Genomic DNA, 13,554 nt, shown 5'->3' on the forward strand with positions numbered 1-13,554 from the left:
GGATGAGGGAGAAGAAAAGGCATCCCGGAAAGCAGATTGTGTGGCACTGTCCACCAGGCAAGGGAATGCAAAGCCTTCTGAGGGACGGTGAGAAGAGTACTTTGTGGTTGTACGTGTGGATGGTAGGCACAAACAAACCAAAGTTGAAGGTGTCGCATGCGCAGCCTTGCGAAACGGAGGACAGATGTGGTTGCCGCCATAAGGCCCAGGAGACGTTGTACGGTGATCGCAGGCTGTAGAGGAGTCTGTCGAACTAAGTGGGCCAGGCTGATGATGGTCTGGGCACGATCCTCTGGAAGGAAGACAAGATGAGGGGATGTGCATAGACGAGCACCTATGAACTGCAAGTCCTGGGTCGGTGTAAGGTGTGATTTGGTGACATTCACGCAGAGGCCCAGGGAGGCGAGGAGGGAGAGGGTTGTGTTGAGATTCCTCGTCAGTTGGTGCGCTGTAGGTGTAATCAGTAGCCAGTCGTCTATGTACGGGAAGACAGGGATGTTTCGTAGACGCAGGGCAGCTGCGACCACTGCCATGCACTTGGTGAACACTCTGGGCGCGGTGGAGAGCCCGAATGGAAGGGACCGGTACTGGAAGTGCTGATGGTGTCCTATGGCGAATCGAAGATATTTGCGGTGCTGAGGTCTGATGGTCACATGGAAATAAGCATCCTGGAGATCCAGGGAAGCCATCCAGGAGTTCCTTGGAATTAGGGGCAAGATGGATTGGAGGGAGATCATTCTGAATTTCCTGTAGGCTATACATTTGTTCAGCCTCCGGAGATCCAGAATAGGTCGCTTGCCCCCATCCCTCTTGGGCACCAGGAAATATCTTGAGTAGAAACCTGTCCCGCGGTGTTGAGGAGGTACAGGTTCTATGGCATTTTTCTGGAGCAGGTCCAGAATCTCTTGTTGGAGGGGAGGGGAGGGCGGAGTAACGATAAAGTAGTGGTGGTGAGGTGGTGAAACGAACTCGATTGCGTATCCGAGACGGATTATGGTGAGAACCCAGGGGTCCGTGGTGATTGAACTCCAGGTTGGGTAAAACGGAAACAGACGGGTGCGATAGAGAGGGTTCGTTTGTGTAATGGAACTCGGAGGGAAGTCAAAGAGACTGCTTGGGTGGTTGAGCAGACTTCTTGGTTGGTTGAGAGCGTGGCCGTTGGTGGAAAGGTTGTTTCTGTTGTGGAGGTTTCTTTCTCCAGTAATCCTGTTGTCTAGGGGAACGCTGACAGCGCTGGAAAGAAGGCCTCCATGGCTTAGGTCTATTAAAAGATTGAGAGGCCGGCTGGGAGACACCCAGGCGTTTTGCTCTCTTACGACCGTCATCTACAGACGTCAGGACCTCGTCCGTTGAGGCATGGAACAGGCCCACGCCATCAAATGGCAAATCCTCAATTTTTTGCTTGATGTCAGGCTGTAAATTAGTCGACCTCAGCCAGGCGTGACGACGTAGAGCCACTGATGAAGCGAAGACTTTAGATGAGCAGGATACGGCGTGCCTCAAGGAGCTTATTTGCTGTTTGGACACGCGTGACAGTTCCGAGACCAGATTAGAAACAGCCTTCTGGGAAGTGTCTGACATGGATGGAATATGTGGTGTAATTTGGTTGGCCAGGTTGTAGGTGTATGCTGCAAAATAGGCTAAGTAATTATTAAGCTTTGTGGAATTTGTGGAGGCCAGGCTGTAAATTTTTCGAGCCAGAGTGTCCAGCTTCCTGCCCTCACGATCAGGTGGTGTTGGATGCCGGGAAGGTTTGGCCTTAGTAGCCGAATGGACGATTATGGAATTGGGAGCCGAGGTACGGATCCGTTGCCTGCGGCAAGACCCATGTGTGTGACTGCACAGATGACCACTCGAAGATCATCAGTTACAGTAAGCAACCTGTTTTCTCCTTACCTAGTAGGAGAAGAAATGGCCCCTTGGCGCAGAGTGGTAAAGCAGCAGTACTGCAGTACTGTGGTCTGAACTCTCTGCTCACGACCTGAGTTCGATTCTGGCAGAAGCTGGATTCAGGTAGCCGCCCCAAAGTTGACTCAGCCTTCCATCCTTCCGAGGTCGGTAAAAGGAGTACCCAGCTTGCTGGGGGGAAAGTGTAAAAGACTGGGGAAGGCAATGGCAAACCACCCCGTAAAAAGTCTGCCGTGAAAACGTCGTGAAAGCAACGTCACCCCAGAGTCGGAAACAACTGGTGCTTGCACAGGGGACCTTTCCTTTCAGGAGAAGGTCTGCTCTGCCTGTTTTGAAAGGACTTGCCCAACTGGCAAAAAAAAAAAAAAACCCTTGGAAGGGCTTGAAATCATTTTAATATAGCAGAAAAAGCCACTGGACAATCTTTTCCCCTTCCACAGTTTTGTTCTTGCTGTCATAACATTGCCAGCCTTCAGGTTGTAACAAAAGGTTTAAGGTTTATTGGATTTATATCCCGCCCTCCCCGCCGAAGCAGGCTCAGGGCGGCTCACAACCAGTAAAATCAAAACAATTCACTCACATTACTTACATCATAAATTAAAATTAAACAATTAAAATAGTTAAAACAGCCTGGTGCTAATATCAGTTGACATTGTTTCATTTCAGATGGCATCCAGTATATATTAGATGTCATTCCCTACTACCATATCAGTCATTCCAGATCAATTAAAGTCCAGCCGGAATTGTGTCGTCTTTCAGGCCTTGCAGAACCAGGCAAGGTCCCGCAAGGCCCTGACTTCTCCCGGCAGCTGATTGCACCAACAGCGGGCAGGAATCGAGAAGGCTCTCTCTCTAGTGGGCTTCAATCTTGCTTCCCTCGGCCCGGGGATCATTAATAGATTTTGCGTCCCATTTCTAAGTACCCTCTGGGGACCGTGTGGGGAGAGACAGTCCCTAAGGTAAACAAATCCTCAGCCATATAGGGCTTTTAAAGGTGATAATCAGCACCTTGTAGCGAATCCGGTATACTATTGGCAGCCAGTGCAGTTCCCACAGCCCCAGCTGTATGTGCTCCCACTTGGGCCGCCCCAATAGCAGCCTGGCCACCGGGTTCTGCACTAGCTGCCGTTTCCAAGTTCAAGACAGGGGCAGCCCCATGTAGATGGCATTACAGTAGTCCAGTCTCAAGGTGACCATTGCATGGATCACAGTTGCGAAGTCGCAGTGCTCGAAAAAGGGAACCAACTGCCTCACCCACCTAAGATGGAAAAAGGCGGATTTGGCAGTTGCTGCTATCTGGGCCTACATTGTCAAGGAATGCTCCAGCAGCACCCCCAAGCTCCTGACCCTGGACACTGTTGTCAGTGGTGCCCCATCAAAAGCTGGTAAGGGAATTTCCCTGCCCTGACCACTGTGACCCAGACAAAGGACCTCTGTCTTTGTCGGATTCAGCTTCAGTCGACTCAGCGTAAGCCATTATGCCACAGCTTACAGCGCCAGGTCCAGATTTTCTGGGACACAGCCAGACCGGCCATCCATCGGTAGATTGAGCTGGGTGTCATCAGCATACTGATAGCAACCCAGCCCATGCCTCAGGGCAATCTGAGCAAGGGGGTGCATATAGATGTTAAACAACATTGGCACGAGCACCACCCCCTGTGGCACACCACAATTTAGTGAGTGTCTCTGGGATGATTTTCCCCCGATTGCCACCCTTTGTCCCTGACCATAAAGGAAAGACGAAAGCCAGTGCAAAGTCAACCCCTGAATCCCTGTGTCGGCGAAATGGTGGGTCAACAACTGATGATCTTCAAGAAGGGGGGAAAAGACCATCTGGATAACTACCAACCTGTCAGCTTGATGTCTATACCTGGACATTCGCATTTCAATAAATAAATTATTCTGGTCTCACAATTAGAATACTACTTCAACTTCCAATTAAAATTATTAATTGTTATTTCCTTCAATTATATGGTGCGAGAACACACCAAACAGTTCTTTCCGCATTTAAAATGTCCTACAGACAGGTGTATGTCAGGTGCAGCTCTATATATTAGGACAGAACAGATTAATCTGTCTTTTATGCAAGTACCCTGTATCCATCCTATTTGTGAAAAATTAGAATATCCTTGCAGTGGCTTAATGATGTGCCAGTTGGCTTGTAGAAATCACTACTATGGAAGGTGGCCTCTTTAGCACTGTATTCCTCTGAGGTCCCTCCCTTCCCCAGTCCTCTGAAGTTCCACCCCCTAAATTGCCAGAGATTTCCCAACCTAACTAACTGTGCCTCTTCCCCCCTCCCCCAGTCCGATTTCTGGGGAACATCAGCCTCTAGGAGATAAAGACCTATTATGCAGGCACAGTTTATTCCCGATTTTAACTGAAGTTGTGTCAGTGGGGCTTTACTTCAAATGCACTCTGTACCTTTTTCCTTTCTGATTTTTCTGTTGGGAATTGCAGAGTGTATATTCTGCATATCAATGAGAAAACCTGGATAGGGTGCCAAAATTTCCTTTTCTTACGTATGTGGCATGTTTGGTCTCTCCTTATTGGTCAGTTTTGCGCTGACTGTGGTTTTTCAAATAGGAGATTCCTCAAGCTGTATTTTCTCTTGGGTAGTCATTTTAGCAGAACATCAGTGGTTCTTCCCCTTTCATCAGTGTATAAGCTCCACTATTACTTAGATTTTCCATCTTTTTTGTTTTTTGTTTTAACAAGCCGGTTGAGTCTAGTAATGTGAGTTTATTGCTGACCTGTAACCCCCTGCTTAACTCCTTTTTCTCGCTTCCATGGCAGACATTTGTTGATTTCTTCTCACAAGCTTTAGACATCGAATACAAATCCAAAGGCATCATTGTGCAGGTATCATGTCTTATTACTCTGTCCCAAGGAATACAAAGGTACCCTGGTAAAATGGGCCCCATGGGCATCAGTTTCACTCTGGAGTACATGACATTTTTCTCTGTTAATCCAAGTCTCGAGGGACTAGACTTCAATGAGGAGTTTGCCTTTTCATCATTGCTACCCTGCTCCCTCGCACTTCGAAAATTACTTTTTTGTTGTAACCAGAATAGAGAAACCTCTGTTTGATGACCTACAACCGAACCTCTTCCTCCAAACCGAGAATCACATTCCTCCTGGAAGTTACTCTGGAAGTAGGGACTTGTGGGCCCCAGCGGCAAGGAAATGACTTCTTGGTTTTGGAGATAATGTGGCCACAGCTTTCATTTTTAAAAAAGAAAATTTTAAAAGGTTTATTGTGAAAATGCCAGTTCATAATACAATGTCAAGAAAAAGAGTCAAGTTACAGGAGTCACTAGAAATAGTAAACCGAAATTTACAGTCACTTGTATAATGACTGACAGAATATAAAAAAGGGAACTTAAGCAGTGCCTCAGGAGGACGCAGATTGAGTTAATAAAATCCCTACAGGATAGTAACAAAACTATGATTAATCAGCTGAATAGCAACCAAAATTAATAATAATAACAATAATAGCAATGATGACTGTTATATTGCTAGCTCTCTCGGCTTGGCTTCGTGAACGAAGATTTAAGAAGGGTGCAATAGTCCACGTCTGCTGCAGGCTCGCTGGTGGCTGACAAGACCAATGCGGGACAGGCAGATCTGGCCACAGTGGCTGCAGGGAAAAGTCTGATTTAGGGTTGGTGCTGTAGCAGTGCAATTCTTCCTCAATCTCCTTTTGTCCTCAAGACCAGCTATGCGTGCGTTCTCAAAGGAAGAGACAGCCGGGTGGATGGTGTGCCTCCATGCTTTGCGATCTGAGGCTTGGTCAGACCACTGGTGATGGTTGATGCGACAGGTGCCAAGGGATTTCTTCAAGGAGTCCTTGTACCTCTTCTTTGGTGCCCCTTTATTTCGATGGCCGGTGGAGAGTTCGCCATACAGGGCAATCTTGGGAAGGCGGTGGTTTTCCATCCTAGAAATATGCCCTGCCCAGCGCAGCTGCGTCTTCAGCAGCAGTGCCTCGATGCTTGTAACCTCCGCCCGCTTGAGGACTTCAATGTTGGTCACAAAGTCACTCCAGTATATTGCTAGCTACCCACAGTTGAAATAACCATACGGAAAACAAAATTAACAAACGAGAACAGGAAGGAGAGATTAGAGGAAGGAGAAGAAAAGACAAGATTATAGGACTAGAATATCTATAGGAGAAGAAAAGTGAAATAGAGAGGAGTTGTGAGAGATGTGTTCGATAAGAGGGAACCAAATAGAGATAAATAAGCCGTGGTTTAAGTCTGAAGAAGAGAGACATAGCGATGATGTAATTTTTTCCATCAGTAAAAATCCCGTATCTTCTTGTGCCAAGAAGAAAGAGTTGGAGGGATAGGGTCCTTCCATGCAGAGGCTATGACTGCTTTGGCTGCTGCACAAAGAAAGGCTACCAAAGTTCTGCGAGTATCAAGAATTGCAGAGTCATGCCAAAGATTAAAAAGTAAGATTTCATGATCCCTAACAGCAAAAAGAAAGATCCCGCCATACCAAAGTGGCATAGCACCACAAAATGTTTTAAAATGTTTGAAATTGTATTTTATTGGTTTTAAATTGTGTTATAGCATCGATTGTTAGCCGCCCTGAGTCTGCTTGCGGAGAGGGCAGGATAGAAATGGAACGTAATAAATATCTCTGGCCATCACCCGGGGGTTGTGAAACCAAAAAAAAGAGCATCACGGCAAAGAAAGGCAGGTGAATCTAAGGGCAAAAGCTCCCGTGAAAACCAGCCTCCAATAAACCAATAATTCAGATAACAGTCCAATTAATACAAATATATAGTATATTCAAGTTCCAAAGAAGTGTGAAATAGATCAGTCTTTTGTACAATCCAAGGAACTAGTGTACCAGAACTCCAGTCCCTCCTTCTCCATCAAGTCAATGCCAAGACTTCTTTGGGAAAGTTCTGGTGAATAATGACTGATGTTCAGTGAGTCCAATTCTTAAATATGTGCAGCCAGCGATCCATAAGGCAACAGATTTGTACTAGCGCTCCTGTTTTGCATTAGCTTCTCCATGCTTCTAATAAAGAATTTCATATACTGGGTAAGAATGCCAACAACTTCCATTAATGAGTAACCTTCAGGTGTGTGTGTCGGTGGGGGAGGAGGGAAATCTCTGCTGGGCACTCCGTTATTCCCTATGGAGACCATTCCCATAGGGCAGGGGTGGCCAAGGGTAGCTCTCCAGATGTTTTTTGCCTACAGCTCCCATCAGCCCCAGCCAGCATGGCTAATGGCTGGGGCTGATGGGAGGCTGTAGGCAAAAAACATCTGGAGAGCTACCCTTGGCCACCCCTGCCGTAGGGTATAATGGAAACATGATTCGTAGGTATCTGGGGCTCTGGGGCAGCTGTTTGTTGAGATAGAGGCACCAAATTTTCAGCATAACATCTGGTGCCTCTCCTATCCTCCCCCCCCCCCCCCAAGTTTCAAAAAGATTGGACCGGGGGTCCAATTCTATGAGCCCCAAAGAAGGTGCCCCTATCCTTCATTATTTCCAATGGAAAGAAGGCATTCTCCCGTCAGAGTTTCAGTTGTGCTTTTCAAAACCTTGCTCCTGGCTCCACCCCAATGTCGCCTGGCTCCACCCCCAAAGTCTCCTGGCTCCACCCCCAAAGTCCCTAGATGTTTCTTGAGTTGGACTTGGCAACCCTACTCCCTGCCCCAGCTGTGTCCTAAAACTCTCCCTCTGCAGAGCATCCTGCCTGCGTTTGTTGACACCCAGATAAACGCTGAGGTGCCTAAATTCTTCAAGACATCACCGGAGTCCCTTTGTGTGGCAGGCTTGAACACTGTGGGTCTCACCAACAGAACCGCTGGCACTTTCAGCCATGCTATCCAGGTAAGTCCAATGGAAGGAAGGATGGAAGGAGGAAGGAAGGAAGGGAGAGAGGGAGGGAGGGAATGGAGGGAGGAAGGAACGAAAGGAGGGAGGGAAAGAGGGAAGGGAGGAAGGAAAGAAGGAAGGGAGGGAGGGAATGAAGGAAGGAAGGGAGGCAGGGAGGAAGGAAGGGAGAGAGGGAGGAAGGGAGGGAATGGAGGGAGGGAGGGAGGGAGGGAATGGAGGGAGGGAGGGAGGAAGAAGGAAAGGAGGAAGGAGGGAGGAGAGGAAAGGAGGGAGGAAGGAAAGAAGGGAGGGAGGGAATGGAGGAAGGGAGGCAGGGAGGGAGATAGGAAGGGAGGGAGGAAGAAAGGAAGGAAGGGAGAGAGGGAGGGAATGGAGGAAAAGGGCAGCAGGGAGGGAGAAAGTGAGGGCATGGAGGGAGGGAATGGAGGAAGGAAGGAGGCAGGGAGGGAGGAAAAGAGGGAATGGAGGGAGGGAGGGAGGGAGATAGGAAGGGAGGGAGGAAGAAAGAAAGGGAGAGAGGGAGGGAGGGAATGGAGGAAAGAAGGGCAGCAGGGAGGGAGGAAGTGAGGGCATGGAGGGAGGGAATGGAGGAAGGAAGAGGCAGGGAAGGAGGAATGGAGGGAGGGACGGAGGTAGGGAGGGAAGGAGGGAGGAAGGAAGGAAGGAAGGGAGAGAGAGAGGAAGGGAGGGAATGGAAGAAGGGAGGGAATGGAGGAAGGAAGGGAGGCAGGGAGGAAGGGAGAGAGGGAGGAGGGGAGGAAGGAAGGAAGGGAGGGAGGGAGGGAGGAAGAAAGGAAAGGAGGGAGGGTGGAAGAAAGGAGGAGGGGAGGGAGGAAGGAAAGAAGGGAGGGAGGGAATGGAGGAAGGGAGGCAGGGAGGGAGATAGGAAGGGAGGGAGGAAGAAAGAAAGGAAGGAGAGGGAGAGAATGGAGGAAAGGGGCAGCAGGGAGGAGGAAGTGAGGGCATGGAGGGAGGGAATGGAGGAAGGAAGGGAGGCAGGGAGGGAGGAATGGAGGGAGGGAGGAAGGAAGGAAAGGAGGGAGGGGAAGGAAAGAAGGGAGGGAATGCTGGAAGGAGAAGAGGCAGGGAGGAAGGAAGGGAGGGCATGGAGGAAGGAGGAGGAATGGAGGGAGGGAGGGAATGGAGGAAAGAAAGGGAGGGAGGGAGGGACGGAGGGAGGAAGGGAGGGAGGGAGAAAGGGAGGAAGGAAGGGAAGAGAGAGAGGAAAGGAGGGAATGGAGGAAGGGAGGGAATGAAGGGAGGCAGGGAGGGACAGAGGTAGGAAGGGAGGGACGGAGGTAGGAAGGGAGGGAGGAAGGAAGGGAGAAAGAGAGGAAGGGAGGGAGGAATGGAGGAAGGGAGGCATGGGAGGGACGGAGCTAGGAAGGGAGGGACGGAGGTAGGAACGAAGGAAGGGAGAGAGAGAGAGAGGAAGGGAGGGCATGGAGGGAGGCAGGAAGGAAGGAAGGCAGGGAGGGATGGAGGTAGGAAGGGAGGGGAGGGAGGAAGGAAGGGTCACCACCTGTGGCTCATCCTAGCATATTGATCTATTGATCACATTATATCTCATACTAAACATCTGACACCTCTGTGGGTGGACTGAATGAGCAGAACAGGGCACTCATAGATAAGGAGGGGATCTGTAGGGGGATGCAGTAAACAATTCTACATTTCATGGTCTTCTTTCCTGCCCCCTTTTAGACGGTAATCTGTACTGTCTCACTGACTTCAAAGTGAATGAATGAACAATATCTTCTTGCAGGGAAGAAACCACAGTACAGCCTCAAGTATAATCTCTCAAGACTGCCAAACTCAATGGGCACTGTCAGGCCTTGAATTTAGCAGGAGCTCACAGGAGCACAGCTCCTGGACCTTTCTGATGCCCCTCCTCCCCGCCCACCTACTTTGTCCATTAAACAGTAGGTGCAGCTGCATAACAATCCCTGGATGAGGAGAGCGGGCAGCCAGCCAGCCACAAGGAGCTTTGCTACACTCTCAGCAGCCCTCATTAACCCTTAGAGAAGCCCCCACCACCCTTTCTCACTTCTCATGTAATTTGGGACGGCAGGGTGGCTTGCTGGCCTTTTGACTGTGGGGTGGGGGAGAGCCCCAGGTGAGCGAGGCCTGCTTGGGCTGGCTGGATCTCTAGCCAACTCTCACTGAGTATAGCTATACATCCGCCGTATTTCAATGTATTTCTCTTTTAGAACAGTGTATCAGAATAATTTGGGGGGTTTTTGTATTGACATACTCAAATAAGGGATATGGGCTGTTTATCTCATTACATATACTAACCCATCTCCCACTATATTTTAATGTACCCTTTTTTCTATTTATTTATTGGATTTATATCCCGCCCTCCCCGCCAAAGCAGGCTCAGGGCAAGTAGACCAAAACAATAAAACAACAGATAAACACTAGGATTTATCAATTAGGACAGATTCAATAACAGCAATTAAAATAATTTAAAAGAGTTCTGGTGCTGGTATAGCAGTTCCAACGTGTTCAGCAATGTCGGGCATCCTCTTATACTATTATTCCGTCGAAGGCGAGCCGAAAGAGTGCTGTTTTACAGGCCATGAGGAACTGAGCAAGGTCCCGCAAGGCCTTTACTTCTTCCGGGAGTTGGTAAACTCCAATGGCAAACTAGAATGTATTTTTATCCGATGAAGCCTGCTTAGAGCATACGAAAGCTTACATTCTGAATACAACTTAGTTGGTCTTAAAGGTGCATCTTGCCAATGCTTATACTCAGGTAAGGTACACCTCAAGAGCGAACTCTTAAAAATTCTACCAAAAGTCAACACAGATACACAGAACTCAACACAGAAGCCAAATCCTATGGGGAGTTGGCTGCTTTACAGAAAAGTGCCAACCTCCAGGTGTACCCTGGAGTTCTCCTGGAATTACAACACAGCTCCAGACAACAGTTTTCCTAGAACATACGACTGCCTTGGAGGGCAAACTCTATGACCTCATATGCCGCTGAAGTCCCTCCCTTACCCAAAGCCTCTTTTCCTCAGGACCCACCCCCAAATCTCCGGGAATTTGGCAACTTTAGATTCAAGGCACTTGAAATGGATGTGGGAAGTTATGCTTGGTTGCTTGAATTCAGCAGGAGCTCACAGGAGCACAGCTCCTGAACCTTTCTGAGGGTTCCCCCTCCTCTTCCCCACCTACCTTGTCCCTTGAATAGTAGGTGCAGCTGCATAACAATCCCTGGATTAGGAGAGTGGGCAGCCAGCCAACCACCAAGAGCTTTGCCACACCCCAGCAGCCCTCATTAAATCTGGAGAAGCTCTCGCCACTCTTTCTCCACTTCTTATGTGATTTTGGGCAGCAGGTAGCTTGCTGGCCTCTTGACTGGAGGGGAGGCAGCCCAGGGGAGCCTCAGGAGAGCAAGGCCTGCTTGGGCTGGCTGGATCTCTAGGCAACTCAAGCAGGCCTTGTTTGCCCGGGGCTCTCCTTTCTTGTGTCAGGTTGCTTTTGGCGGGGGGGGGGGGTGTATGCTTATGTTATGCTAATGAGCTCCACCACCTATTCTTCTACAAAACAACCCCTGGTGGTGGTTGTTGTTGTTTTTCAGAGCAATGTTCTAGATATGGTGTATCCGGAATGGACATTTCCCCCACAGCTTCTGGTTGAGCCTCTCCTTCTTCTGCACAAAGTTCTTGAAGGGGAAGCAGAAAGGCCAAAGCACAGAGAGCAGCTCGGCCAGGGTCTGAAAACGAATCCTAAATGAAAACAGCATGCACGGAACTCCCAAGCCTTCCTTTCAAGCTTCAGCTCTTGGACCAGGATGCAGCCGGGCCAAGAATTCTTGTTAATCTCCAGGTTGCTTTTGGTAGAAGAGATTATTTATATATATATATATATATTCCCTAAGGGCACACTGACTCTCCTTATATCTTCTGTTGCTTGGATTCTGCTACATTTTAAGCCTGTGGGGACTACTATGGCGTCCCTTTTTAAAATTACAGCGAGAAAGGGAATTGAATTGCTGACAATACTGTCTTATGTCAGCCCCCCCCCGCCCCACAAAGGCCACAAATCCTCCCAGCCAGGGGAATGTGAGATTGTTAAACCCAATATGCTTCAGGATCATCAGATAGTGGGGAGGCGATGTCTGATGGCACTCCATTATTCCCTATGGAGACCTATTTCCATGGGGTATAATGGAGAATTGATCCGCGAGTATCTGGGGCTCTGGGGGCTTGTTTTTTTATGTAGAGGCACCAAATTTTTAGAATAACATCCAGTGCCTCTCCCCAAAGTACAACCCAAGTTTCAAAAGGATTGAAGCAGGGGGTCCAAATCTATGAGCCCCCCAAAAAGGCACCCCTGTCCTTCATTATTTACAATGGAGGGAAGGAATTTAAAAGGTGTGCAGTCCTCTTAAATGTGATGGCCAGAACTCCTTTTGGAGTTCAATTATGCTTGTCACAACCTTGTTCCTGGCCCCACACCCAATGTCTCCTGGCTCCACCCCAGTGTCTCCTGGCTCCACCCCAATGTCTCTTGGCTCCACCCCAATGTCTCCTGGCTCCACCCCCTAAGTTCCCAGATATTTGTTGAATTAGACTTGGCGACCCCAGGGCTTTTTTTGAGCAGGAATGCAGTTCCGGCTGGCTTGGTGTCAGGAGGTGTGGCTTAATATGCTAATGAATTCTTGCCGGGCTCTTTCTACAAAAAAGCCCTATGTGAAACAATGGTGGCATCAAGGGGTGTGGTCTAATATGCAAATAAGTTCCTGTTGGGCTTTTTCTACCAAAAGAGCCCTGGGCGACCCTATACCAAGCATCCAGAATTTGAAATTGGCAATGTCTAAGCCAGCCGAATATTCCCCAGGTCAAGTATCTGTCCCTCAGTTTCTTCAAATAATTTAAATCCTGTGTGTTGTTAGAGGCCTAAATCCTTGGCACCCATGGAAGGGCAACAGAGCCAAGGGTCCCACAACCTATCCCCTTGTGTGCCATGCTGACAGAAGAATCATCTGTTTGAAAGGTTCTTGTGATTCATTAGCCGCTTGAAGTTATGTGGGGGGGGGACTTTTGTGGTACGCAGCATTTTATTTTTCCTTCCCCTCCCCCCAAAACAATGTGCAGAATTTTGTAAAAAATCAAAGTTAGAGTCCAGTGGCACCTTTAAGACCAACAAAGTTGTATTCAAGGTGTGAGCCTCTGTGTGCCATGAAAGCTCAAATCTTGAATAAAACTTTGTTGGTCTTAACGGTGCCCTATTACTTCAGTCCACCAAGGCTGCCCCTTTCAATCAGAGTTTTGCAAAGTGCATTTTCATGTTCCTTCCATTTCATAAGCGTCTTTCAGCTCCTAATGTGGGGAGAAATTGAGATGAAATAGTCCAAATAAATTAAATAAATATGTGGAACACCGTAGAACTAGTAGCATCTTGTGGCAGCTTTTGATCCTCTGGTGGTATCTGACACTCATCAATAGCGGAGGGGCATGAACCGAAATCCAAACTGAATTTTGTGACGAATCGGGCCAGTTCGTTTTGTGACGAACTAGGCCAGCAGAATGGATCCCCTCAGCTCACAGGCAGCTGTGTTTTCTTGGCAGCAATCTGGAGATAAACTGTAATCCAAAACCAATCTGCACACAACTTGGAGGGCAGGTAGAGGGGCAACTCAGGGAGGTCCACTGTGAGTTTGATACCTCTAGCTTGCAGGGGGTCAGGTTGACCAACTCCTGAGCCTGCACTTTCCTGGGGCACCTGTTTTTGGGGGGGGGCTGTGACTTGCACCCCTAAACACAATCTTCTCAA

At 48.6% G+C, this 13,554-nt stretch overlaps 1 protein-coding gene across 1 annotated transcript in view; it reads left to right on the forward strand.

Annotated features, from left to right (window-relative positions):
- LOC132585702 (very-long-chain 3-oxoacyl-CoA reductase-like) overlaps positions 1-13,158 on the forward strand; it is a 31,966-nt gene extending 18,808 nt beyond the window's left edge. The window contains exons 9-11 of the mRNA XM_060257573.1: positions 4,705-4,770; positions 7,618-7,764; positions 11,357-13,158. Of these exons, the coding sequence (XP_060113556.1) occupies positions 4,705-4,770; positions 7,618-7,764; positions 11,357-11,512 (369 nt within the window). The 3' untranslated portion in view covers positions 11,513-13,158. The remainder of the gene's footprint in view (positions 1-4,704; positions 4,771-7,617; positions 7,765-11,356) is intronic.
- The last annotated feature ends 396 nt before the right edge of the window (positions 13,159-13,554 follow it).

The sequence above is a fragment of the Heteronotia binoei genome, chromosome 17 (genome assembly GCF_032191835.1).
Source record: "Heteronotia binoei isolate CCM8104 ecotype False Entrance Well chromosome 17, APGP_CSIRO_Hbin_v1, whole genome shotgun sequence".
NCBI lineage: Eukaryota > Metazoa > Chordata > Lepidosauria > Squamata > Gekkonidae > Heteronotia > Heteronotia binoei.